Source organism: Phyllobates terribilis, unplaced genomic scaffold (assembly GCF_046119375.1).
Source record: "Phyllobates terribilis strain yellow unplaced genomic scaffold, ASM4611937v1 Scaffold_1__5_contigs__length_1240528914, whole genome shotgun sequence".
Taxonomy (NCBI): domain Eukaryota; kingdom Metazoa; phylum Chordata; class Amphibia; order Anura; family Dendrobatidae; genus Phyllobates; species Phyllobates terribilis.
This window is the reverse complement of record NW_027362761.1, coordinates 402,432,784-402,458,929: the sequence shown is the minus strand read 5'-3', so window position 1 is coordinate 402,458,929 and position 26,146 is coordinate 402,432,784. Positions and strand designations below refer to the sequence as shown.

Genomic DNA, 26,146 nt, shown 5'->3' with positions numbered 1-26,146 from the left:
CCTCTCCACAACATCCAGTTGCATAAATCAAGAATAAGTCCATATTCCTTCATAACATCTGACCCAATAATGGTACCTTCATGTGTTGGTGAAAGATATAAGCCATGCTCAACACATAGATCTCCCAGGTTTATTGTCACTGGTAAAGATTGTTCTGAAGATACTAACTGTCCTCCAAACCCTCTCAGAAAAATGTGTTTACCACCAGGGTCTTTAATCAAATCCAGATTAGTCAAACTGACAGCAGCCCCTGTATCCAGTAAAATGTTTGTACGATGGCCCCCTACCGTACCCTGAATACGGGGTCTCCCGCCCTTGTCCCTGCTAAGCTGACTCACTAGGGACAACACTGGGGCCTGACATCCCTATTATTTTACATAAGGATTTGTTGGAGGTGGAGTCTTTAATTCCTCTGGCTTTTCTGCCATTGCCTTCCCAATCTTCCTCAGTTCATCCAGAAGTGGGCCATATAATGTAACTTCAGGAAGACTATGCTCTCCATCCCTTGCATTATTTGGTTCTTGTCTTTGCTTCCTATTATTAAAAGGTCTATTATTGATAACTCTTCTACTACTTCTACATTCTTTCATAGTGTGACCTGTATAACCACATTTATAACATTTTCCAACAAACCTTACTTTGCCTTCATTTTTGACTACCTCTGATATCCTCTTTTGGGGCTTGTTGTCATGACTTGTATCCTGAATCCAATCCTTTAATATATTTACAAAGGCTTGATAGGAATTTGCATTCCTCAAGGCAACCTTTGTTGGATAATCAACAAAAGTGCATTTGTTAGCCATTGAATATAGAAAACTGCTATCATCAGGAGACATGTCAGGGCAGTTATAGGTAGAACGATATAATGTCAAGTATTCACTGCAAAAAATAATTGGATCATCTCCTCTATTTAATTTTGCTTTTTCTAAGGCATTAGTACCTCTCATATCTCGTCCCCCCATAACTCTCTTTAATTCCTGTACTCTGTCACTAGCATTTCCCCAATTACATTCAAGATCTGCAGATAATCCTCTGTGAGCTCCTACAGGGGGCTGCAGTTTTTCACAAAGTTGAGATGGGAGCCATACTCGAAGTAAGGCACATGCAGCTCTATTACCCAGACTGTATTGAGTCACTACTGCCTCTAACTTATTGGAAAGACTAATGGCTGAGGCACTTGTATTAAATTTTCCTAATATCTGGCATAGATTTGTCTTATCCTGTATGGATAGTGTTGTGGATTGGACTAAATTGTTGCTGTTACTAAGCAAATTGTCTCTCCTTTGTCTGCTTCCTCCTGACTCAGGAGTAAAGAGAGAGGAACTATGATCTGGGTTATCCTCACGGTTATCAGCTGTGCACACAGGCTGCTCCTCCCCTCTTTTCCAATCTCTTTCCTTCTGATCAGCAGACTTGCACATTTGATTACAATAACAATGGTTATTCCCTCTAGTACATTCTTGTGATTTCAAGGACATAATACAATGTTCTTTTAGCTCCAATTTTACATTAGCATCATGCAACTGGTTCCTAAGTATTGTCATATCGTCATTATACTCTGCTTCCTTTCCTTCTAGCAAAGCAATACGCTGTTCCCTAAGTTTACATCTCTCCTTATACTCCTCCAGCTTATCTTCTAATTCACAATTTTGGTAATTCATATTGTCTACCTCATCCCTTAGATCTTCACACTCACAATTATGATCTTCAGCACTAGCAATAGCCAGACTGACTTCCTGTTCAATTTTGTCCACTTCACCTCTTAATTGAGCTTTCTCTGAATACCAGTGCAATTCCTTTTGCTCTGCAATTACTTTCATCTTCAACAACATACACAAAACATTTGCTAACTTCTCTTTCTTTGCTTTCTTTTTCGACAATTTACTTTTGTTATCATTCTGCCCTTCACATTGTTTCATAAGGTCATTAAACTGATGTGTCAATGCATCATCTGCACAAGTACTGAACTGAGCAGAGGCATATTTTTCAATAAATTTACTGACTATTTCCATGTTAATTACGTCCAACTATTTTCACAGAAGACAACAAAAATAAACAAATCTGCTTTCCAAACAAAAATTACAATTAACTAAACACAATACAGAAACCAGTGAATATCACTTCACTAAAATAGGGACTCAAGATTGAATATAATCTTTTCCCTTAGGCAATTACTGCCACAGTCTTGTGACTTTACCTATATCTGACCGACAGTGTCTCATGCCCTTCATCAACTACAGATTAGTGTTGAGCCACCCCCGTAGTGTTCGGGTTCGGTTCGGTTCGTCGAACACCGGGATGTTCGAGGAACTGTTCGTCGAACTGTTCGTCGAACACCTTAGAACACCGTCGAACACCGTTAAAACCAATGGCAGGCAAACAAAAACACATAGAAACACATAGAAAACACCTGCAAAGGTGTCCAAAAGCTGACAAACTGCTCAGAAGACACTCTCTTTAAAAAAGCCGGCCGGCAAATTCAGCAGCGGCATACACCGGTACCCGACAATTTAGACAAGAAGGAATAGAGCATCACACATAGATTAGATAGATAGAAACATGTCAGTCACACATATAAGAAGCACAGTGACAGTGTTGGTTACTGCACTTGTCATTTAGTGTAAAGGATTTATTAAAAAAAATATTAGTGTTTTCATGCACCGTCTCTTTAAAAAAGCCGGCCGGCAATTCAGCATCTGTACCCGACAATTTAGAACAGAAAGAATAGAGCTTCACACATAGATTAGATAGATAGAAACATGTCAGTCACATATATAATAAGTACAGTGATAGTGTTGCTTACTGTACTTGTCATTTAGTGTAAAGGATTTATTTAAAAAAATAATAGTGTTTTCATGCACTGTCTCTTTAAAAAAGCCGGCCGGCAATTCAGCAGCGGTACCCGACAATTTAGAACAGAAAGATAGAGCATCACACATAGATTAGATAGATAGAAACATGTCAGTCACATATATATGAAGTACAGTGATAGTGTTGGTTACTGTACTTGTCATTTAGTATTAAAATAAAGGATTTATTATTAAAAAAATTGGCGTGGGGTTCCCCTTAATTTTAGGCTCTAGCGGAGGTTAAGCAGATGGCTGGGGCAGATGTTTGAAGCCTGGGAAGTGGGTAATACCCACGGAGCTTCCCAGGCTACTAATATCAGCCCCCAGCTGAATACATAGCCTTTACTAGCTATTAAAATGGGGGACCCCCCAAAAAAAATGACGTGGGGTCCCCCCTAATTTAATAGCTAGCAAAGGCTAGGCAGACAGCTGGGGGCTGATATTAATAGCCCAGGAAGGGAGCCATGAATATTGGCCCCCTCCCAGGCTAGAAACACCAGCCGTCAGCCGCCCCAGAAATGGCGCATTCATAGGATGCGCCAATTCTGGCACTTAGCCTCGCTCTTCCACGCTGCCCTGGTGCGGTGGCAGGGGGTAATAGGGTTGGGGTTGATGTCAGCTTATAATGCCAGCTGACATCAAGCCCAGGTTAGTAATGGAGAGGCGTCTATAAGACACCCCCATTACTAACCCCATAGTCAAAGTTAAAAAAAACACAAACACCCAGAATAAAGTCCTTTAATTGAAATAAAGACACAATCCTTTATTGTTCTAAATTAAACCATACTTACCATCACGCCCATTCCAGCTGAAGCCAACGATCTCCTGCAATAAAAGAAAAATAATAAAGCAACCTCATCCTTACCTTTCCATGGTTCCCACGACAGCTTCAGCTCTGCTACATCGAGATGACAGGCTGGACCGCAGCAGAACGCTGCCATCCAGCCTGTCATCCCGCAGACACTGAGAAGCGCAGGCTTGCTTGCGCTGCTCAGCGTCTCTCTGTGACGACATCCAGATGAGCCGAGTTCATGTCCAATGAACTCGGCTCACCTCATGCACGTCACTGACAGCGTGGGAAAATTCTCACGCTGAAGCGCTGATTGCAGGAGAATTTTCCCACGCTGTCAGTGACGTGCAGGAGGTGAGCTGAGTTCATTGGACATGAGCTCACCTCATGCACATCACTGACAGCGTGGGAGAATTCTCCTGCACTCAGCACTTCAGCGTGAGAATTTTCCCACGCTGTCAGTGACGTGCATGAGGTGAGCCGAGTTCATTGGACATGACCTCGGCTCATCTGGATGCCGTCACAGCGAGACAGTGAGGAGCGCAAGCATGCCTGCGCTTCTCAGTGTCTGCGGGATGACAGACTGGATGGCAGCGTTCTGCTGCGGTCCAGCCAGTCATCTCGATGTAGCAGAGCTGAAGCTGTCGTGGGAACCATGGAAAGGTAAGGATGAGGTTGGTTTATTATTTTTCTTTTATTGCAGGAGATCGTTGGCTTCAGCTGGAATGGGTGTGATGGTAAGTATGGTTTAATTTAGAACAATAAAGAATTGTGTATTTATTTCAATTAAAGGACTTTATTCTGGGTGTTGTGTTTTTTTTAAATACTTTACTAGAAATTCATGGCGGTCATGTCTAATACTGGCGTGACCCCATGAATTTTGGGCTTGGGGCCAGCTGATAATACCAAGCTGGCCCTAACCCCTTTATTACCCAGTGAGCCACCGCACCAGGGCCCTGGATGAGTTGGGTACAGCGCCAGAAGATGGCGCTTCTATGAACGCGCCATTTTCCGGGGTGGCTGCGGACTGCAATTTGTAGTGGGGGGGGGCCCAGAAAGCTTGGGCCTCCCTGCGCTGCAGATTCCAGCCCCCAGCTGCCTAGTTGTACCTGGCTGGACACAAAAATAGGGCGAAGCCCCACGTACTTTTTTTTTTAATTATTTCATGAAATTCATGAAATAATTAAGAAAAAAAGGCCTTCCCTATATTGTTGTGTCCGGCCAGGTACAAATAGGCAGCTGGTGGATGGGGGCAGCCCGTTCCTGCCTGCTGTACCTGGCTGGACACAAATATAGTGCGAAGCCCCACTTCAATTTTTTTAAATTATTTCAGGAAATTCATGAAATAATTTAAAAAAAATTGACGTGGGGCTTCGCACTATATTTGTGTCCAGCCAGGTACAGCAGGCAGGAACGGGCTGCCCCCAACCACTAGCTGCCTATTTGTACCTGGCCGGACACAACAATATAGGGAAGCCCTTTTTTTCTTAATTATTTCATGAAATAATTTAAAGAAAATTGACGTGGGGCTTCGCCCTGTTTTTGTGTCCAGCCAGGTACAACTAGGCAGCTGGGGGCTGGAATCCGCAGCGCAGGGAGGCCCAAGCTTTCTGGGCCACCCCCGCTGCAAATTGCAGTCCGCAGCCACCCCGGAAAATGGCGCGTTCATAGAAGCGCCATCTTCTGGCGCTGTACCCAACTCATCCAGGGCCCTGATGCGGTGGCTCACTGGGTAATAAAGGGGTTAGGGCCAGCTTGGCATTATCAGCTGGCCCTAAGCCCGAAATTCATGGGGTCACGCCAATATTAGACATGACCACCATGAATTTCTAGTAAAGTATTTAAAAAAAACACAACACCCAGAAAAAAGTCCTTTAATTGAAATAAACACACAATTCTTTATTGTTCTAAATTAAACCATACTTACCATCACGCCCATTCCAGCTGAAGCCAACGATCTCCTGAAATAAAAGAAAAATAATAAAGCAACATCATCCTTACCTTTCCATGGTTCCCATGACAGCTTCAGCTCTGCTACATCGAGATGACAGGCTGGACCGCAGCAGAACGCTGCCATCCAGCCTGTCATCCCGCAGACACTGAGAAGCGCAGGCTTGCTTGCGCTCCACAGTGTCTCTCTGTGAGGGCATCCAGATGAGCCGAGTTAATGTCCAATGAACTCGGCTCACCTCATGCACGTCACTGACAGCGTGGGAAAATTCTCCTGCACTCAGCGCTTCAGCGTGGGAGAATTCTCACACTGAAGCGCTGAGTGCAGGAGAATTCTCCCACGCTGTCAGTGACGTGCAGGAGGTGAGCTGAGTTCATTGGACATGAGCTCACCTTATGCACGTCACTGACAGCGTGGGAAAATTCTCCTGCACTCAGCGCTTCAGCGTGGGAGAATTCTCACGCTGAAGCGCTGAGTGCAGGAGAATTCTCCCACGCTGTCAGTGACGTGCAGGAGGTGAGCTGAGTTCATTGGACATGAGCTCACCTTATGCACGTCACTGACAGCGTGGGAGAATTCTCCTGCACTCACCGCTTCAGCGTGAGAATTTTCCCACGCTGTCAGTGACGTGCATGAGGTGAGCCGAGTTCATTGGACATGAACTCGGCTCATCTGGATGTCGTCACAGAGAGACGCTGAGCAGCGCAAGCAAGCCTGCGCTTCTCAGTGTCTGCGGGATGACAGGCTGGATGGCAGCGTTCTGCTGCGGTCCAGCCTGTCATCTCGATGTAGCAGAGCTGAAGTTGTCGTGGGAACCATGGAAAGGTAAGGATGAGGTTGCTTTATTATTTTTCTTTTATTGCAGGAGATCGTTGGCTTCAGCTGGAATGGGCGTGACGGTAAGTATGGTTTAATTTAGAACAATAAAGGATTGTGTCTTTATTTCAATTAAAGGACTTTATTCTGGGTGTTTGTGTTTTTTTTAACTTTGACTATGGGGTTAGTAATGGGGGTGTCTTATAGACGCCTCTCCATTACTAACCTGGGCTTGATGTCAGCTGGCATTATAAGCTGACATCAACCCCAACCCTATTACCCCCTGCCACCGCACCAGGGCAGCGTGGAAGAGCGAGGCTAAGTGCCAGAATTGGCGCATCCTATGAATGCGCCATTTCTGGGGCGGCTGACGGCTGGTGTTTCTAGCCTGGGAGGGGGCCAATATTCATGGCTCCCTTCCTGGGCTATTAATATCAGCCCCCAGCTGTCTGCCTAGCCTTTGCTAGCTATTAAATTAGGGGGGACCCCACGTCATTTTTTTTGGGGGGGTCCCCCATTTTAATAGCTAGTAAAGGCTATGTATTCAGCTGGGGGCTGATATTAGTAGCCTGGGAAGCTCCGTGGGTATTACCCCCTTCCCAGGCTTCAAACATCTGCCCCAGCCGTCTGCTTAACCTCCGCTAGAGCCTAAAATTAAGGGGAACCCCACGCCAATTTTTTTTAATAATAAATCCTTTATTTTAATACTAAATGACAAGTACAGTAACCAACACTATCACTGTACTTCATATATATGTGACTGACATGTTTCTATCTATCTAATCTATGTGTGAAGCTCTATTCTGTCTGTTATAAATTGTCGGGTACCGCTGCTGAATTGCCGGCCGGCTTTTTTAAAGAGACGGTGCATGAAAACACTATTATTTTTTTTGATAAATCCTTTACGCTAAATGACAAGTACAGTAAGCAGCACTGTCAATGTACTTCATATATATGTGACTGACATGTTTCTATCTATCTAATCTATGTGTGATTCTCTATTCTTTCTATTCTAAATTGTCGGGTACCGCTGCTGAATTGCCGGCCGGCTTTTTTAAAGAGACGGTGCATGAAAACACTATTATTTTTTTTGATAAATCCTTTACGCTAAATGACAAGTACAGTAAGCAGCACTTTCACTGTACTTCGTATATATGTGGCTGACATGTTTATATCTATCTAATCTATGTGTGAAGCTCTATTCTTTCGGTTCTAAATTGTCGGGTACAGGTGTATGCCGCTGCTGAATTGCCGGCTTTCCATGTTTCACTGTTGGCACTGTTCCCATCGATTTGGGCAATCACTGTAATGCCACAACCACCATGGCTGTGGCATTACAGTGAGTGGCAGACAATCCCTGCATGATTGGTGCTCTAAATAGCGCCAGACATGCAGGACACGCTTTTGGTGCACGAACAGTTATCGAACATAACCTCGAACAGCCGAATTTTTTGCAAATCGTTCGGGTTCGTCGAACAACTCGAACACCGCCCAAAACAGCTCGAATTTGAGATTGGCGAACAGTTCTAGTCGAACACCGCTCATCTCTACTACAGATCCAAGATCCAGGCCAAGAGTGATCTCCTATTGAAGCATAAGGCTACTTCCCCTTAGCATGAGATTTAGACATTTAACCTCTACCTCACTTTCTTCTCAGAGATGTCTGGTTTTACCCTTTAGATCTTATGAGAACTTCAATGAACAGGGTGCTACCCTAACTTTACCGGCAACAATTCAACAAACAAATAAACAATCCACTAAACAAATAGACAAACAGGCCTGAACCTAGCAGAAAGATATTGATCAACATAAAATATAATGAATGTATAAAATCTAATTAAAGGAATGTATGCTTACCAGATAAGCGCGTCCGCTCACTGATGAAGAATATCACAGAACTTCCAGTTAATATCTTAGGCGTTTCAGTTTCCACGAACCCGCGTGTCACTTGTCCACCGATAAGATATTCTCCTTGAGTCTGTCTCCTTGAAGAAGAGGTTTTCTTGCCTGGTCTAGGAACCGGATTTTCTCAGGCACTTGGTTGAAACAGTTGGGAACTTCTAGGTTCTGCGTAGAATGTTGTTTTTCCACGCCCCACGTTGGGTGCCAAATGTAGGTTGTGATTTCCCTTTCTATTTCCTGTCCTGAACCTTTCCTATATAATCAATAACTCAAGTTTGGGAAAATAATACAGATGTTTAATAACAAGGAAAACAAGATAATAATAAGGCAACTCAATTAACAATTTACAATCGAACCTTTCTTCAATGTCCTCTAATTAGATAAAATACAAATACAATCATAAGTATACTTAGCAATGATCCTTCATGGCAGAGAGAGAGAGAGAGAGAGATAGTCTTGACTCTACTTCATTTATACTAAAAATTTCACATCCACACCCACATACAACCCACGACTCCGCCCTTCTTCTCCGGTATCTTCTGTGGCAAATATCCAATCATCTTCAGGGTAGTATGAGCATTGTCATTGGCTGCATTGGTCAACACCTTCCTGCAGATGGCACTCTTGTACTTCTGGAAGAAAGTCCTTGTGTAGGTTCAACTCCATTTGGGCTGGCTCCAAGATGTTCATCAAAAGCATTGTGCACCAATATACATATCCATAGGCTGGAGACAGGATGTCTATCTCAGGAGCAATGGTATACAATTCAAATCCACAGGGGCAGTGTACATATGTAGATTACACTAGGTGACAAACAGGATCTGTATTCAAGTTCACCACAGAAGGTGTGTGTACCTGTATCATCCAGGAGGCTGGAGGGCCTATACTCATTCCATATGTAGATGCGACCTTTACTTCATCACTAAAACAAAGGACATCACACAAAGAACACCGGCCTTCTCGCCTAGCAGGTTCACAACCTTGTACCCAGTATCTCTTGATAGAGTCCTGGAAATATCCAGCACTCAAATTTAATGCAGAGTTCAGTCATTCCTATGATATATATATATTGTACCTGTTGGCCTCCAACAGAGAGCTAAGTGTATTCTATGTTTTTGTCTTCCCATTGTTTGTCTTAACCTCCTCGTGTTGTCTTATTGTAGTGGTGAGACTAGTGTCTCGCTGGCCTGTGCACTAGCCAGGTTAAGTCCAGGGCCAGTGAGGGCTCAGGCACGTGATCGCGCATGGGGGGAAGGACCCATCTAGGGACGATAGGGGAGCCTAGGGACAGACACAGGTTGGTGTCAGAAGGTGTCCCTTCCCTCGTTCCCTACCGTTATCATCTTGTTGTTTCTGTGTGTTATGCTGTCTGCCGGACATCCCCTTGTCCGTCTGTGACATTATAACTGGCCAGCGCCATTTTTTTTTCCTGGGTTCCTATGGCTCAAGCCTTTGAACAGCTGCTTCAGACCCTCACGGATGAGGTTACTCAGTTGTGATCACAGGTGGTACAGCAGCTTCAGCAATTGTCTGGATAATGGGTCTCGGCTCATGCCCAGTCTGAACCCAAAATATCTCTCCCTGACAAGTTCCGTGGAGGGAGAGATAAATTTATGTTTTTTTTAGGGAGGCCTGCAAACTATATATCAGGCTCCGCTCTCATTCCTCAGGGAGTGAGGAATAAGGAGTGGGGATTGTGGTCTCTCTTCTTGGGGGTGATCCCCAGTCCTCAGTCTTCTCCCTACCGATCGACTCTCTATCTTTGCAGTCGGTGGAGGAAATTTTTTGTGGCTTTGGCCCTGGTATATGGTGATCCTGATGGCGTCTCCCTGGCTGAGTCTAAACTCCATAGGATCAAGCAAGGCGCCTGGCCGGCTCAGGAGTACTGCTTGGAGTTTCGGATTTGGGCCACTGACACTCAGGGGAATTATCTGGCCCTTAGGAGTCATTTTTGTGAGACTCTGTCAGTTAGGCTGGAGGAGCCTCTGGCCCAATACGCTACTCCAAGGTCGTTGGAAGATGTATGGAAACTACAATGTACAGGCACTACAATGGCAGATTTGCAATTTTCACTGCTAATTGTTTCTGAAAAACACCAATGGAGTCACAATCATCACTACAACTGTAGATAAATTCCCATAGAGGTGAATTTCCAAGATGGGGTCACTTGAGGGGGGGTTCTACTCTTCTGGCACTTAGGGGCTCTGTATATGCAGTCCACAAACTATTCTACAAAAATTTGCGCTCCAAGAGTCAGATAGCGCTCCGTCCCTACCAAGTCTCACCATGTGGCTAAGCAGTATTGTACAGCTACATATGGAGTATTGGCACATTCAGCGGAAGTTATGTGACAACTTTTCGTGCCATTTTTACCAATTTCCCTTTGTGAAAATGTCAAATTTGGGGCTAAAACTAAAATTTTGTGGTAATAATGTAATTATCTTTTCTTCACTGCCCAATGGTATAAAATTCTGTGACACACCCGTGGTGTCAATAATACAGTTATTATGGGCAAGGCTCATGGCAAGGGACAGGGAAGTGGAAATAATGGTGATGGTGCACACAGAGGCCGAGGCCGTGGGTAAGATGAAACTGTGCCTGCTGAGGGACCACAACAAACACCCACATCATGTTGAACTATCTTCCTGTCCCAATTACTAGGGGGCTGAGGAACACCACTCTTGAAGGCAGAACAGTGCGAAAAGGTTGTTGGTTGGATAGCAGATAATTCTTCCAGTCAGTTTGCCACCACCACCTCCCTGTCTTCTTCATGGTCCAGTGTCAGTAGCCGTGAGTCTGGATCAGATTATTATTATTATTACTTTAGCGCCATTTATTCCATGGAGCTTTACATGTGAAAAAGGGGTATACATCGCAAAAACAATTACAATAATCTTGAAAAAAATGTGACAGCAACTGATACAGGAGAGGACAGGACCCTGCCTGTGAGGGCTCACAGTCTACAAGGGATGGGTGAGGATAGAGCTGGTTGTGCAGCGGTATGGTGAAGCGAGGGTTACTGCAGGTTGTACGCTTGTCGGAAGAGGTGGGTCTTCAGCTTCCTTTAAAAGGTTTCAACAGTAGTCAAGAGTCAGAAATGTTGGAGCAGAGAGTTCCAGAGAAGGGGGGATGCACTGGAGAAATCATGTATGTGATTGTGGGAAGAGGAGATAAGAGGGAAGTAGAGAAGGAGTTCTTGTGAGGATTGGAGGCTGCGTGCAGGTAAGTACTGGGAGACTAGGTCACAGATGTATGGAGGAGACAGGCTGTGGATGGCTTTCCATGCCAAGGTAAGGGTTTTGAACTGGATTCTCTGGCAATGGGGAGCCAGTGAAGGGATTGACAGAGAGGAGAGGCCAGGGAATAGCGAGGGGACAGGTGGATTAGTCGAGCAAGAGAGTTTAGGATTAGGATAGATTGGAGGAATGCGAGAGTGTTAGAAGGGATGCCACAGAGCAGGAGGTTGCAGTCGTTGAGACGGGAGATGATGAGGACGTGCAATAGTGTATTTGTAGATTCGTGGTTGAGGAATGTGGGGATCCAGGAGATTTTTTTTTACTTGGAGTCAGCATCTTTCTCACCCTGATACTCCTTCCTCCCACTATTGCCCTGAGACAACTGATCCCACTCTTGGACACTCCGAAGAGCTGTTTGTGTGATTTGAAGGAGAGATTAGAGTCTAGGGTTACCCCAAAAGCTATTCACTTTTACATTGATAGATTTGGGCCTCTCGCCCGTCAAGCTTCAAGTAGGGCAACAGAAGCTTGCATGCGATTTGAGCAGCCATGGTCGCCCAAATGTGACGGTGGAAAAGCGCAATTACTGTCGCAAGAGGTGGATAATGATGAGACACAATTAACAGAAAGTCAGGAGGAGGACCAGGGTGCGGAAGTGGAAGACATAGCAATGGACGATGAAATCACTGACCCAACATGACAAGGGGACATGCAGAGTGAGAACAACTGCACACAGGGGGAGGGAGACATAGCACCACAACAGGCAGGAACAAGCAGTGTGGGGGCCGCAGACACAAGGCAGGCAACCGCTCCCTGGAACACCAACACGACGGAAGTTGCCAGTACAACTGTTAGGTCTTCCCGAGACTGGTTCTTTTTTAAAGACTGTTGTTTAGATAACCCCAAAAAGGCCATTTGCAACATCTGCCAGGCCAGCATCATCAATAGCACTAAAACTACCAGCCTGACCACCACCAGCATGCTCAGGCAAATGACAGGAAAACACCCGACTATCTGGGCAGAACGTCAAGGTCCAGAAACAGTGTTTGCGGATGACACCACTGCCTCTTCCGCTGTTGTGCGTGCACGCCAATCCCCTGTCCTTGGCACATGCAAAGATGCCTCCCACCCTGCACCTGTCATTCCAGACTTGCAACCATCACCGTCCACATCCTTGTCCCAGCACAGCGTTCAGTTGTCCCTACCCCAGTCCTTGGAATGCAGCACAAATATGCAGCCACCCGCCCACAGTGTAACATCCCTGGCAGCGTGCTGGCATGGCTTACCACCTCCCAGCATGCAAGACCACCATCTTACCTATCAGTCCAGGCTGCACACTTTGCTCCAGTACCTGCTGTGTCTCTTGTCTGATTGCTTAGGGCGGTGGCGCGGTTACTGCCTGATTCTTATAGTTACTGTGTGCGCACTTCTAATGCCTCCCCAGCCTATTGCTGTGGGTCACTGGATACTTAAACCCCCTCCACCCAGTAGGAGGTGCCTGAGCAACACTTTCCTTCAGTGTGTTCCTTGCAACTGAGTTGCCAGGTCCTATCCTGTATCTTGTCTGTTTCCGCCACCCTGGGGGCTGTATACCCAGGCCTGTTGCCTGTATCTGTGACTTCAAGTCTGTTTCCACCAGCCTGGGGGATGAGTTCCCAGGCTCGTTCCTGTATCTTGTTCCTGGTTCAGTTCCTGTCTGAACTGTGTCCTAGCCCGTTACCTGTTTGACTCTATGTCCGAACATTCCCTTTTCCTGCAGTGACTGTACCTGCACCTAACTCCAACTCATTGTCTCTGTACTTCTGTTTGTGAGTTTTGTGTCCACTCGCTACTTCATTGTAAGCACCTTGTGTGTATCTGGTTCTGCTTGTCCCGTTTCCCTGCCTCCGTATCTACCTCCTGTGTTCTAACTATGTTCCTGTATTTTCCAGTCTGTTCGATGTGAACAGAGCCCTGTCCAGTCTGTCTGCACCTTCTGCTCTGTTCTGCTCTGCTTGTCCACCGCATCTGTGGTTTTGCTCTGCTCTGCTTGTCCACCGCTCCTGTGGTTTCCCTCTGCTCTGCTTGTTCACTGCACCTGCGGTTTCGCTCTGCTCTGCTTGTTCACTGCACCTGCGGTTTCGCTCTGCTCTGCTTGTTCACCGCACCTGCGGTTTCGCTCTGCTCTGCTTTTTCACCGCACCTGTGATTTCGCTCTGCTCTGTTTCTTCACCGCACCTGCGATTTCGCTCTGCTCTGCTTGTCCACCGCACCTGCGATTTCGCTCTGCTCTGCTTGTCCACCGCATCTGCGGCTTAGCTCTGCTCTGCTTGTCCACCGCATCTGCGGTTTTGCTCCGCTCTGCTTGTTCACCGCACCGGCGGTTTCACTCTGCTTTGCTTGTTCACCGCATCTGCGGTTTCACTCCGCTCTGCTTGTTCACCGCACCGGCGGTTTCACTCTGCTCTGCTTGTTCACTGCACCGGCGATTTTGCTCTGCCCCGCTTGTCCTCCGCACCTGCGGTTCTGCTCTGCTAGTCCACCGCACCCGCTGCTCTATTCCTGTATCCCAGTCTGTACTGGTCCCTATCCAGCCTGTGCTCATACCTGCCAGTATCTGCCAGTCTACATACCAGCAGTGCCTGCCAGTAGCCACCTGTCTGCATGCCAGCTGTGCCTGCCCGTTGCTGCATTCCCCGGTGTGGGTCAACAGCTGTGACCGGGGTCTGACCTGGAGTAGCACCTGGTCCCTCTGCTCAGTTCCTCCCTGGTTCACGGAGTCGACTGAGCCTCCATGCGACCTTGGTCGGACCAAGTTGATACTTAGTCACGCCCCTTCAGGCACTCCTCAGTTCATGGTCCAGTGGGATCACTAACCACGCTCACGCCAGTTAGTCCGGGCGTGAGCGTAACACACAGGATGCAATAGTAAACTGTCACATTTCTGGACTGCTTGCTTGCACTTGAAATGTTGCATTTTAAGCTCATGGAGGCGTAAGCTTTACACAGCCTCATGGCGGCGGCCGGGTTTCCATACTCGGTCCCCAGCCGCCACTATTTCTCCTGGTGTCATCTCCGCCTTCCACAAGCACGGGCACGGGTCCCAGAACATTACCCGTGCCCTCCCCAGCGCTCTTAGTGGGAAGGACAGCCTAACCACAAACACATGGACAAGTCAATGTGGCCAGGGATGGTACATCTCACTGACGCATTCCACTGGGCTAATATTGTGGAAGCCGGGACCCAGTGGGACCCTGGGATGGAACACATCATCCCGACGCAGAGGATTGCGGGCCCTGGGTCAATGAAGCTTCAACACAATGTTCAGAAGGTAGAGAGCAGCAGTGGTTGGTCTCCTAGTCAACGAGCAAATTATTCATGATGTGGCCATCCACCGCCTTAGCTTTCTGTTACTTGGAATGCAAGTGCAAATATGCAGCCACCCACAGGATGCAATAGTAAACTTACACATTTCTGGATTGCTTGCTTGCACTTGAAATGTTGCCTTTTAGGCTATTGGAGGTGGAAGCCTTACACAACCTCATGGCGGCGGCAGGGTGTCCATACTCAGTCCCCAGCCGCCACTATTTCTCCTGGTGTCATCTCCGCCTTCCACAAGCACGGGCACGGGTCCCAGAACATTACCCGTGCCCTCCCCAGCGCTCTTAGTGGGAAGGACAGCCTAACCACAAACACATGGACAAGTCAATGTGGCCAGGGACGGTACATCTCACTGACGCATTCCACTGGGCTAATATTGTGGAAGCTGTGACCCAGTGGGACCCTGGGATGGAACACATCATCCCGACGCAGAGGATTGCGGGCCCTGGGTCAATGAAGCTTCAACACAATGTTCAGAAGGTAGAGAGCAGCAGTGGTTGGTCTCCTAGTCAACGAGCAAATTATTCATGATGTGGCCATCCACCGCCTTAGCTTTCTGTTACTTGGAATGCAAGTGCAAATATGCAGCCACCCACAGGATGCAATAGTAAACTGACACATTTCTGGATTGCTTGCTTGCACTTGAAATGTTGCCTTTTAGGCTATTGGAGGCGGAAGCCTTACACAACCTCATGGCGGCGGCAGGGTGTCCATACTCAGTCCCCAGCCGCCACTATTTCTCCTGGTGTCATCTCCGCCTTCCACAAGCATGGTTCCCAGAACATTACCCGTGCCCTCCCCAGCGCACTTAGTGGAAAGGACCGCCTAACCACAAACACGTGGAGAAGTCAATGTGGCCAGGGACGGTACATCTCACTGAGTCATTCCACTGGGTTAATATTGTGGAAGTCGGGACCCAGTGGGACCCTGGGATGGAACACATCCTCCCGACGCAGAGGATTGCGGGCTCTGGGTCAATGAAGCTTCAACACAATGTTCAGAAGGTAGACAGCAGCAGTGGTCGGCCTCCTAGACAACGAGCAAATTATTCATGATGAGGCCATCCACCGCCTTAGCTTTCTGTTACTTGGAATGCAAGGAAAAGTATGCAACCAACCACCAACCCACAGGCCGCAATACTAAACTGCCACACTTCTGGACTACTGCTTGCACTTGAAATGTTGCCTTTTAAGCTCGTGGAGGCAGAAGCTTTCACCAACCTCAAGCCAGGTGTGACTGCAACATAGAGAGTCACGCCAGGAGTGAGTGCAACACAAAGGGGAAAGGGAAAGGGAGCCCAGACACTAGGGAAAGGGGGAAGAGGTGACCTCCTAATCTGGACTAAAAGGCTCGGATGCTGCACACAGCATGCAGAGAGCATGGCAGAGGTTTAATTCAAGATTTGGTTTCTCCACGCAGGGAGTGTAAATTTAAGTAACACAACAATAAAACAGTAAAATCGGACAATAAACGATTGTGGTTTAACTATAACACGGAAAGGATGAGCAATACGGCACAGTCCCAAAAGTTCAGGCTGAATAAGAGAAGGTCGATTACTGGAGGCTTGCACTTATCTGTCCTTTAGCGATAACTACGTCCGTCTTCAGACACTCACTCCGGAGGATGTCCATCTTCTGGCGGCAGTGGGTGGTCTCGGGTCTCACCCACTGGGCCCCCAGTCCTTTGACCACACGACAGCGGTCACGACTCCTTTAAGAGCTATAGCAAGCTCCTCCGGCGTACAACAAACTGCGCTAGGATCACTAATCCCGGGTGAGTCCTCACCCGTAGGTCTGGAAAACTGTGGTGATGCAAGTAACTGAACGATCACTTTCTGTAGGCCCGGTACAGACCACACATCCTTTGTTTTTGCGGCAAGCTGTGCCACCCGTTCGTCCATCACTGCAGACAGGTCAGCATGTCTCTATTTCACTGAGGACAGGGCAGCACGTCTCTCTCTCGTTGTCGGCAGGTCCGACCGTTTCTCCCCAACTGCCGGTCTGCTCTCCACAACCAACTGTCTCTTTCACGCGAGCCCAGACACCTGACTTCCTCTCTTCCGTCACTCTCCTCTGTCCCCCAGCACTGTCCAGGAAGTCCCCCGTGCACACTTAATCCTGTCCCCTGACACACTGGGCAGGACCCTGGCAGTTCCGGCGCCGGAGCTCCGCACCTGGCCCTAGGCAAGTCTTCCTTCTTGCGCTCCCGCTCCGCTCTCCACGGGTGAGAGTTTTTTCACCAGGCGCTCACACTCTCTGACCTCTTGGATGATACGTTGCCAGATGAACTGATCCTGATTGTAGCGGATAGGCGGCACACCAGCTGTGGATCGTTCGGACCGGCGTAACACAGTTGGAGCGCAGGGTACTTGAGAGTAGCTGGGGTTCTCAACTTCGCCCAGCCCAACCTGACAGAGCGGTGGGCCCTCCTCTCTCCTGTGGGAAACTGTGGGCGATGTGAGACTGGGGATTGCAGCCACTATCGTCTCTTCCTCCTCATCATCGTAGACGGGCGCACTAGGTGTGGGATCTGTCGTCCTTGTGCTGAGTTCTTCCTTCTTTTCCTCATCGCTAGACAAACAAGGCCGTAGCATGCTTTGATGAATCATTCTAGTTGGAGCCACTTCTTCACCCTCAGGCAGAACCTCATACACCGGTCCTTCAGGACTAACTCTCTGTTTCACTCGATACGGGGTCGACTATCACCGTCTACTCAGCTTGCCCCGGGGTCTCTTGTCCCGTACCAACACCCGTTCTCCTGACTTAAGGGCTGTCTCCCGAAGAGGTGGCGTTTCATGGTGCCTATGTTCCTTAAAATTCTGCTGCACCAACCTCCGAAGAGTCTGCAAACGGTGCCGATGCTCCCGGACCCAGGTAGATGGGCCCGTCCGGGACCAGTCCTCCACGGGATCTAGTTCGAGCTCGGTGATCTCCCTACCCTTTTGTCCAAACAGCAGGGTGTAGGGGGTGAACCATGTGGCACTATGTACTCGGTTATTATAGACCTACACCAGCTCGGTCATAAACTCTGGCCAGCGTACTTTCCGATCTTCTTCCAAGGTCCGAAGCATCTGGATCAAAGTTCTGTTGAAGCGTTCACAGGACCCATTCCCTTGTGGATGGTAAGGGGTGGTCTTAGACTTCTCAATCTTGTATAGCAGTTGCAGCTCCTCCATCACCCGTCCTTGGAAACAGGCTCCTTGATCGGAGTGAATCCTCTTCGGACTGCCATACACCCTGATGAAGTCCCGACAGATAGCCTGGGCAGCAGATTCAGCTGTCTGATCCCTGGTCGGAGTTACCACCGTGAATTTCGTAACGTGGTCGGTCATGACCAGGCAATGTCCATACCCGAGATGTGCCGGCCCGATGGTCAGGTAGTCGATCATCAACACCTCTAAGGGCACAGCCGTCACAATGGTCTGGACGGGGGCCCGCTGCTCTGGGGTTTTCACCAACTCACAACTCTGGCACTTCTGGCAGACGTTCTCCACTGCAACTCTTAGCTGGGGGTGGTACACCCGTCTCTGCAGCCACTGGAAGGTCTTTTCAGGTCCAAAGTGTGCTCCACGCTCATGTGCTTCCTTGGCCAGTGTCCCGATCACACTCTCTGGAACCACTACTTGCCAAATGGGGCCGAACTCCCGTACCAACTGGACCCGTCTGTACAACAAGCCGTCCTGCAGGCTCAGTCTCTCCCACTGCCGCAGCATCTTCAGCCCCTCTGGCGTCAGGGTCCCCCTTTCTTCGCGGTTAGGGACTTGTTTCAAAGCCACCCACTGTCGCAACCGCGCAATCTCTCCATCCATTTGCTGCATCCGTACCCACTCGTCCCTGGGCCGCCCCAACACTTGTCCTTCTTTCACTTCCCCGATCTGTCCCTGCGTAGCGGACAACGGGCTGCCAACCCTCCAGAAGCTGGGCACCTCTTCAGCCTCCAGTTCTTCGTCTCGGTCATGGTCGGGGTGCTCATGGGTCACCCTGGAGAGGGCATCAGCATGGGTGTTTTCAGCCCTAGGCCAGTAGGTGATCTTATACCGGTACCGAGCCATGCGAGCCACCCATCGTTGTTCCAGGGCTCCCAACTTCGCGTTCTCCAGATGGGCCAACGGGTTGTTGTCTGTCTTCACCAACACTTCAGACCCCGATAAGTACTCCGCAAACTTTTCTCTCATTGCCCACACTAGGGCCAACAATTCCAGTTTAAAGGAGCTGTAATTGTCTGGTTTCTTCTCCGAGTCTCGGAGGGAGCGACTCACATATACTATCACCCGCTCTCTCCCCTCCTGCTCCTGCGACAGCATGGCCCCTAGACCAAGGAGACTTCCATCAGTGTGAAGAACAAAGGGCTGAGAAAAGTCCATGTAGGCCAGTATGGGAGCTTCCGTCAGGGCCATCTTCAAGGCCCTGAAGGCCTCCTCCTGTTCTCTTCCCCATTTCACTGTTCGATTTTTAGAGCCCGCAGGTATCCCTTGAAGGAGCTCCAGTAGCGGAGTAGCAATGCGCGTGAAATTTTTCACGAATCAGCGGTAATACCCTGCGAGTCCTAGGAAGGCCCGCATGTCCTTTACAGTCTTCGGGGTGGGCCACTCTTGCACGGCGGCCACTTTCTCCCGAGTGGGCCTGACTCCTTTACCGGACACCGTGTGCCCGAGGTACTCAACCTGCTTGCGGAATATATGACATTTTTGTGGCTTCACCTTCAGGCCGTGATTTCGAAGGCGACTCAAGACTTGCTCCAATCGTCGTAGATGTTCCTGGAAGGTAGACGCATAGACGATGATGTCATCGAGGTAGATCAGTGTGGCCTCAAAGTTCAGATCGCCCAAACATCTCTCCATCAAGCGTTGAAAGGTCCCGGGAGCGTTGGTTAGGCCAAAAGGCATCCGATTAAACTCGAAGAGTCCCATGGGCAACACGAATGCTGTCTTGGCGCGGTCGTGTTCAGCCACTGACACTTACCAGTGTCCGCTGGCCAGATCCAGGGAGGAGAAGTATTTCGCCTTGCCTAGGGCGGATAGAGACTCCTTGATCCTGGGTGAAGGGTATGAGTCTCTTATGGTGCAAGCATTTAGCCGCCTGTAGTCCACACAGAATCGTAGGGTTCCATCCTTCTTCCTGATCAGGATGATTGGAGACGCCCACGGGCTCTGGCTTTCCCGAATCACCCCGTTCTGTATCATATGGGCCAGCATTTCCTTCACCTCCTGGTACATTTGCAGGGGTATCTGTCTATACCGTTCCCGTACCAGAGAAGCATTTCCCGTAGGGATCTCATGGGTGATGGCCTTGGTACATCCAAAGTCGTCCTCATGTCGGGCAAAGACGTCCTGGTAACGTCCCAGCATCTCTTCGACCTGGTACACCTGTTCCGTCATGAGCCCTGTCAAATCAGCACGCATCTGTTCTAGGATCCTTCGACCGTCCATAGTCTGAGGTCGAGGAGACCCCGATCGTACGGTGATCGCCAGGGTCCAGGGATCCCCCCTTACGGCTGACAATTGTATCACATCTGGCGGTTCCAGCTGTTCTGGCATCCCCAGGATCTGGGCCATTTCGGTCCTGGCGGGAAGAATGAGCTCACTCGGATTCAGGCTCACGCATCGTACCACCACATTTCCCTTATGGACGGTAGCCAAGGTCCGCGCTACCAATAGACCCGGAGGCACCTTTTCCACGGTAGTTGACTTGACCTGAATCTCTACCCCTTCTAGTGGGGTGCAGGCTCGGACAGGCAAAGTGAGGACGGTCTGTCATGATGAGCATTGTTCTACTCGAACTTTTCGCCAATCTCAAATTCGAGCTGTTTTGGGCGGTGTTCGAGCCGTTCGGCGAACACGAACGATTTGAGAAAAATTCGGCTGTTCGAGGTTATGTTCGATAACTGTTCGTGCACCAAAATCATAACTGGATTTTTTCTCAGTAATGATGAAAATTAATGTTAATACGTAGTTTGAGTGTACAGCGGGGTGGGGGGAGGGGCAGGGGATGGATCTCTGCAGGAATAATGAAGATCTCCATTTTTTTTTCTCTTTACCGCATTTACAGTGGGGAGGTGCAATCTGTCAGCCTATCAGCAGCGCACACACGGAGCGAAGTGCTTTTTTCACACAAGCAAGGGCATGTGTCATTGGCAGTGTATGTCACATGTCCTTGCCCTATAAGACCAAGCCATTTTCCCGTCGCCGCCATTTTCCCCGTCGCCACCATTTTCTCACTGCTGCAGTTGCGTGTTAGACGGCACCGCTGTTGCTGTGTGCGCTATACCTTGTTAATTTCAAGCCAATTTTCGCACAAATCTACAGATAGCTTGGGAGTAGGGAATAGTTGTGATTGCAGTCCTTTTAAGGACTAGGTTACAGCATTTCCTACGACTTTTATCAGGCAGGTCTGTGCTCTTAAATAGATAGATTGTGGGAGTAAAGACTAATTGTAATTGCAGTCCTTTTCAGGACTAGGTTACATCAGTTCCTATCAGTTTTTGCCAGGCAGGTCTGTGCCAGTGCTGTGCAAGTTTTTTTCACAGCATTTGGCTGAATCTTGCAAAGCTAATCCTTTTTGGCCTATTGCAGAGTGTGTTAGTCAGTGGAGTAGCCTATCTGTGTTGCAAGATATACCACCTGTGTATAGAATACCAATTTTTTTACTGCACCTAGTGAAGTAAAATCTTTTGGGCATAGCATCATTCTCTTAGTCCATCTATACTGACCTCCATCAGGCTGCAAATTGAATATAATTTTTTTCTGCATCTAGCTCTGAAAAAATATTTGGGCTTTTAGCAGTGTGTGGGACTTGTTCTATTAGTCCATCTATACTGACCTCCATCAGGTTGCAAACTGAATATAATTTTTTTCTGCATCTAGCTCTGAAAAAATATTTGGCCTTCTAGCAGTGTGTGGGACTTTCTCTATTAGTCCATCTATACTGACCTCCATCAGGTTGCAAACTGAATATATTTTTTTTCTGCATCTACCTCTGAAAAAATATTGGGCTTCTAGCTTTGTGTGGGACTTGTTCTATTAATCCATCTATACAGACCTCCATCAGGTTGCAAACTGAATATAATTTTTTTCTGCATCTACCTCTGAAAAAATATTTGGGCTTCTAGCTGTGTGTGGGAATTGTTCTATTAGTCCATCTATACTGACCTCCATCAGGTTGCAAATTAAAAATAATTTTTATCTGCATCTACCTCTGAAAAAATATTTGGGCTTCTAGCTGTGTGTGGGACTTGTTCTATTAGTCCATCTATACTGACCTCCATCAGGTTGCAAACTGAATATAATTTTTTTCTGCATCTAGCTCTGAAAAAATATTTGGCCTTCTAGCAGTGTGTGGGACTTTCTCTATTAGTCCATCTATACTGACCTCCATCAGGTTGCAAATTAAAAATAATTTTTATCTGCATCCTGCTATGAAAAAATATTTGGCCTTCTAGCAGTGTGTGGGACTTTCTCTATTAGTCCATCTATACTGACCTCCATCAGGTTGCAAATTAAAAATAATTTTTTGTCTGCATCTAGCTCTGAAAAAATATTTGGCCTTCTAGCAGTGTGTGGGACTTTCTCTATTAGTTCATCTATACTGACCTCCATCAGGTTGCAAACTGAATATATTTTTTTTATGCATCTACCTCTGAAAAAATATTGGGCTTCTAGCTGTGTGTGGGACTTGTTCTATTAATCCATCTATACAGACCTCCATCAGGTTGCAAACTGAATATAATTTTTTTCTGCATCTACCTCTGAAAAAATATTTGGGCTTCTAGCTGTGTGTGGGACTTGTTCTATTAGTCCATCTATACTGACCTCCATCAGGTTGCAAACTGAATATAATTTTTTTCTGCATCTAGCTCTGAAAAAATATTTGGGCTTCTAGCTGTGTGTGGGACTTTCTCTATTAGTCCATCTATACTGAACTCCATCAGGTTGCAAATTAAAAATAATTTTTTGTCTGCATCTAGCTCTGAAAAAATATTTGGCCTTCTAGCAGTGTGTGGGACTTTCTCTATTAATCCATCTATACTGACCTCCATCAGGTTGCAAACTGAATATATTTTTTTTCTGCATCTACCTCTGAAAAAATATTGGGCTTCTAGCTGTGTGTGGGACTTGTTCTATTAATCCATCTATACAGACCTCCATCAGGTTGCAAACTGAATAGAATTTTTTTCTGCATCTACCTCTGAAAAAATATTTGGGCTTCTAGCTGTGTGTGGGACTTGTTCTATTAGTCCATCTATACTGACCTCCATCAGGTTGCAAACAGAAAATAATTTTTTGTCTGCATCTAGCTCTGAAAAAATATTTGGCCTTCTAGCAGTGTGTGGGACTTTCTCTATTAGTCCATCTATACTGACCTCCATCAGGTTGCAAACTGAATATATTTTTTTTCTGCATCTACCTCTGAAAAAATATTGGGCTTCTAGCTGTGTGGGACTTGTTCTATTAATCCATCTATACAGACCTCCATCAGGTTGCAAACTGAATATAATTTTTTTCTGCATCTACCTCTGAAAAAATATTTGGGCTTCTAGCTGTGTGTGGGACTTGTTCTATTAGTCCATCTACACTGACCTCCATCAGGTTGCAAACTGAAAATAATTTTTTGTCTGCATCTAGCTCTGAAAAAATATTTGGCCTTCTAGCAGTGTGTGGGACTTTCTATATTAGTCCATCTATACTGACCTCCATCAGGTTGCAAATTAAAAATAATTTTTATCTGCATCTACCTCTGAAAAAATATTTGGGCTTCTAGCTGTGTGTGGGACTTGTTCTATTAGTCCATCTATACTGACCTCCATTAGGTTGCAAACTGAATATAATTTTTTTCTGCATCTAGCTCTGAAAACATATTTGGCCTTCTAGCAGTGTGTGGGACTTTCTCTATTAGTCCATCTATACTGACCTCCATCAGGTTGCAAATTAAAAATAATTTTTTTCTGCATCTAACCCAGCCAATAGTTTTGGCCTAATACCACAGTTTGGCCACTCAGCTCTGCTCGGTTCCCATCCATTGTTTTTTTGTGCAAACAACTCCAGAGTTGTGAATTAGTTAACCACCAAAATGAGTGGAAAAAGGCCTGCTGCTGGTGGAAAGGGGAATAGGCGTGTTGGGAAGGGGAAAAAAGGTTGTGTCCGTGGGGTAGGTGTTAAAGCAACAGTAACATCTGCAGAAGAAAGACCATCTTCCAGCCAAACTAAAATGTCTACTTCTTTTAGCGGACAATGTGATAAGATCCCTTTCTTACGGCCACGCCAATCGCTAAAAATTCCAGATGAGGCACAAAAACAGCAGGGGCTTCAACGGATATCAAGTGCTCCTTTAAGTGGGCTTTCCTCCACATCAACTTCAACATCACAAATACTCCAGTCCTCAAAGGTGTCACCCCAATCGCACTTGCTTCCTCACAGCTCCCAAATCTCCAGCTGCCCGTCTGAGTATGAGGTAGAACAGATGGTTGAGTCTGCAGAGCTGTTTACTCATACTATAGCCTGGGAATCAGAGGTCGACTCCAGCGCTTCTGTGAATCCAGACGAGGAAATGATCTGCACTGATGCCCAGAATCTTTATGAGTCGGATCCAGGACCAGACGCAGAAGGTTCTGACCATAATGTAGACCCTCATTCCCAAACTGTAACTCCTGTTGGTGGAGACAATGAGGAAGACGATGATGAGACTCAAATACCTGATTGGAGCGACAACTTTAGTTTTTTGTCAGGGCAGGAACAGGTTGGCTCTGAGGACGACGGGTGTGATAACGCACAGGGTGATGATGATGAGGTTGGAGATCCCACTTACTGTCAACCCGCAGTCAGCCAAGAGATGAGGTCAGCAGAGGAGGTGGAGGAAGATGCTAGTGACGACGAGGTCAGGTTGCGCCTTCCTGGACAGAGACGGAGCACTGGAAGCACGTCAACAACTGCATCCTCAAACACAACTCTGCCTCTCACCACAAGTCGTGGTGACTCTTCAGGTCGCATGGGTGCTAAGCCTTGCATAGCCTGGGCATTTTTTCAGATCGATAAAGATGACCCAACTCGTGTTATCTGTAACATTTGTCAGCAAAAGCTAAGTAGAGGCCAAAAAATACATAGTTTGAGTACTTCATGCATGAACCGGCACATGGACATGAAGCATAAGTTGCAGTGGGAAGCTCAGTGTGCTACAATGCGGCCTAGCCGGCCGGGCCAACCACCGTCTGCCATATCTTGTGCATCCGCGGCCTCTTCATCCTCTGTGACTAGGGGGACAGCAGTCACACCTGTTTTGGGGCGCAGACCTGCCACCTCTTTACCCGCAAAAGCCAGCGTGATTGGCAGGTCATCATTTTCTTTGGAGGTGGTAACACCAGCTGGTGTTGAGCGCTGTCCGACATCGATAGCACCACCTTTGGATCAAGGCAACCTAACATGTCCGCCTGCATCTTCCTCACAGACCGGCAGTTTGCCGGGGACACCCTTATCAACCCCGTCTAAGCACAATAGCCAGCCCTCGGTCCCTCAGATGTGGACAAGTAAAAGACCATTTCCTCCTAGCCATGAGAAAGCTAAGAGGTTGAATTTCACCATCTGCAAGCTCTTGGCTACAGAAATGCTGCCTTTCCGCCTGGTGGACACAGAGGATTTTCGAGACCTTATGTCCGTCGCAGTGCCCCAGTACCAGATGCCCAGTCGGCACTACTTCTCAAAGAAAGGTGTGCCTGCGCTCCACCAGCATGTCGCACACAACATCACCGCTTCTTTGAGAAACTCTGTGTGTGACAGGGTGCATTTCACCACAGACACTTGGACGAGTAGGCATGGACAGGGGCGTTACATGTCGCTGACTGGGCACTGGGTAACTATGGTGACAGCAGGACAAGGGGCTGCTGTCCAAGTCTTGCCGTCCCCACGAGTTGTGCGTCAGTCCTCTTTATGTCAAAGTTCCTCCACTGCTTCTGCCTCCTCAACCTCCTCTCGGTCTTCCACCTGCACCCAAAGCCTGTCTGGTCATGCCACAAGCTTTCTAACTGCGCAGAAGGGATCCTGCACACCTCCTTACTATGCTGGCAGTAGGGCTCAACATCATCAGGCGGTTTTTACTTTGAAATGTCTGGGAAATGTGAGTCACACAGCTGAGGAGTTGTGGTCAGCTCTGGAGAACCAATTTCATGAATGGTTGTCTCCACTGGACCTGAAACCAGGGAAGGCCGTGTGCGACAATGCTGCAAACCTGGGTGCGGACCTTCGCCGGGGCAATGT

At 47.5% G+C, this 26,146-nt stretch overlaps 1 protein-coding gene across 1 annotated transcript; it reads right to left on the bottom strand.

The window, feature by feature from the left end:
- Positions 1–368: 368 nt before the first annotated feature.
- LOC141265920 (posterior protein-like) lies at positions 369–2,070 on the bottom strand. The gene has a single exon (XM_073679658.1). The coding sequence runs from the start codon at positions 2,010–2,012 to the stop codon at positions 369–371; it is 1,644 nt and encodes a 547-aa protein (XP_073535759.1). The 5' UTR covers positions 2,013–2,070.
- Positions 2,071–26,146: the final 24,076 nt, after the last annotated feature.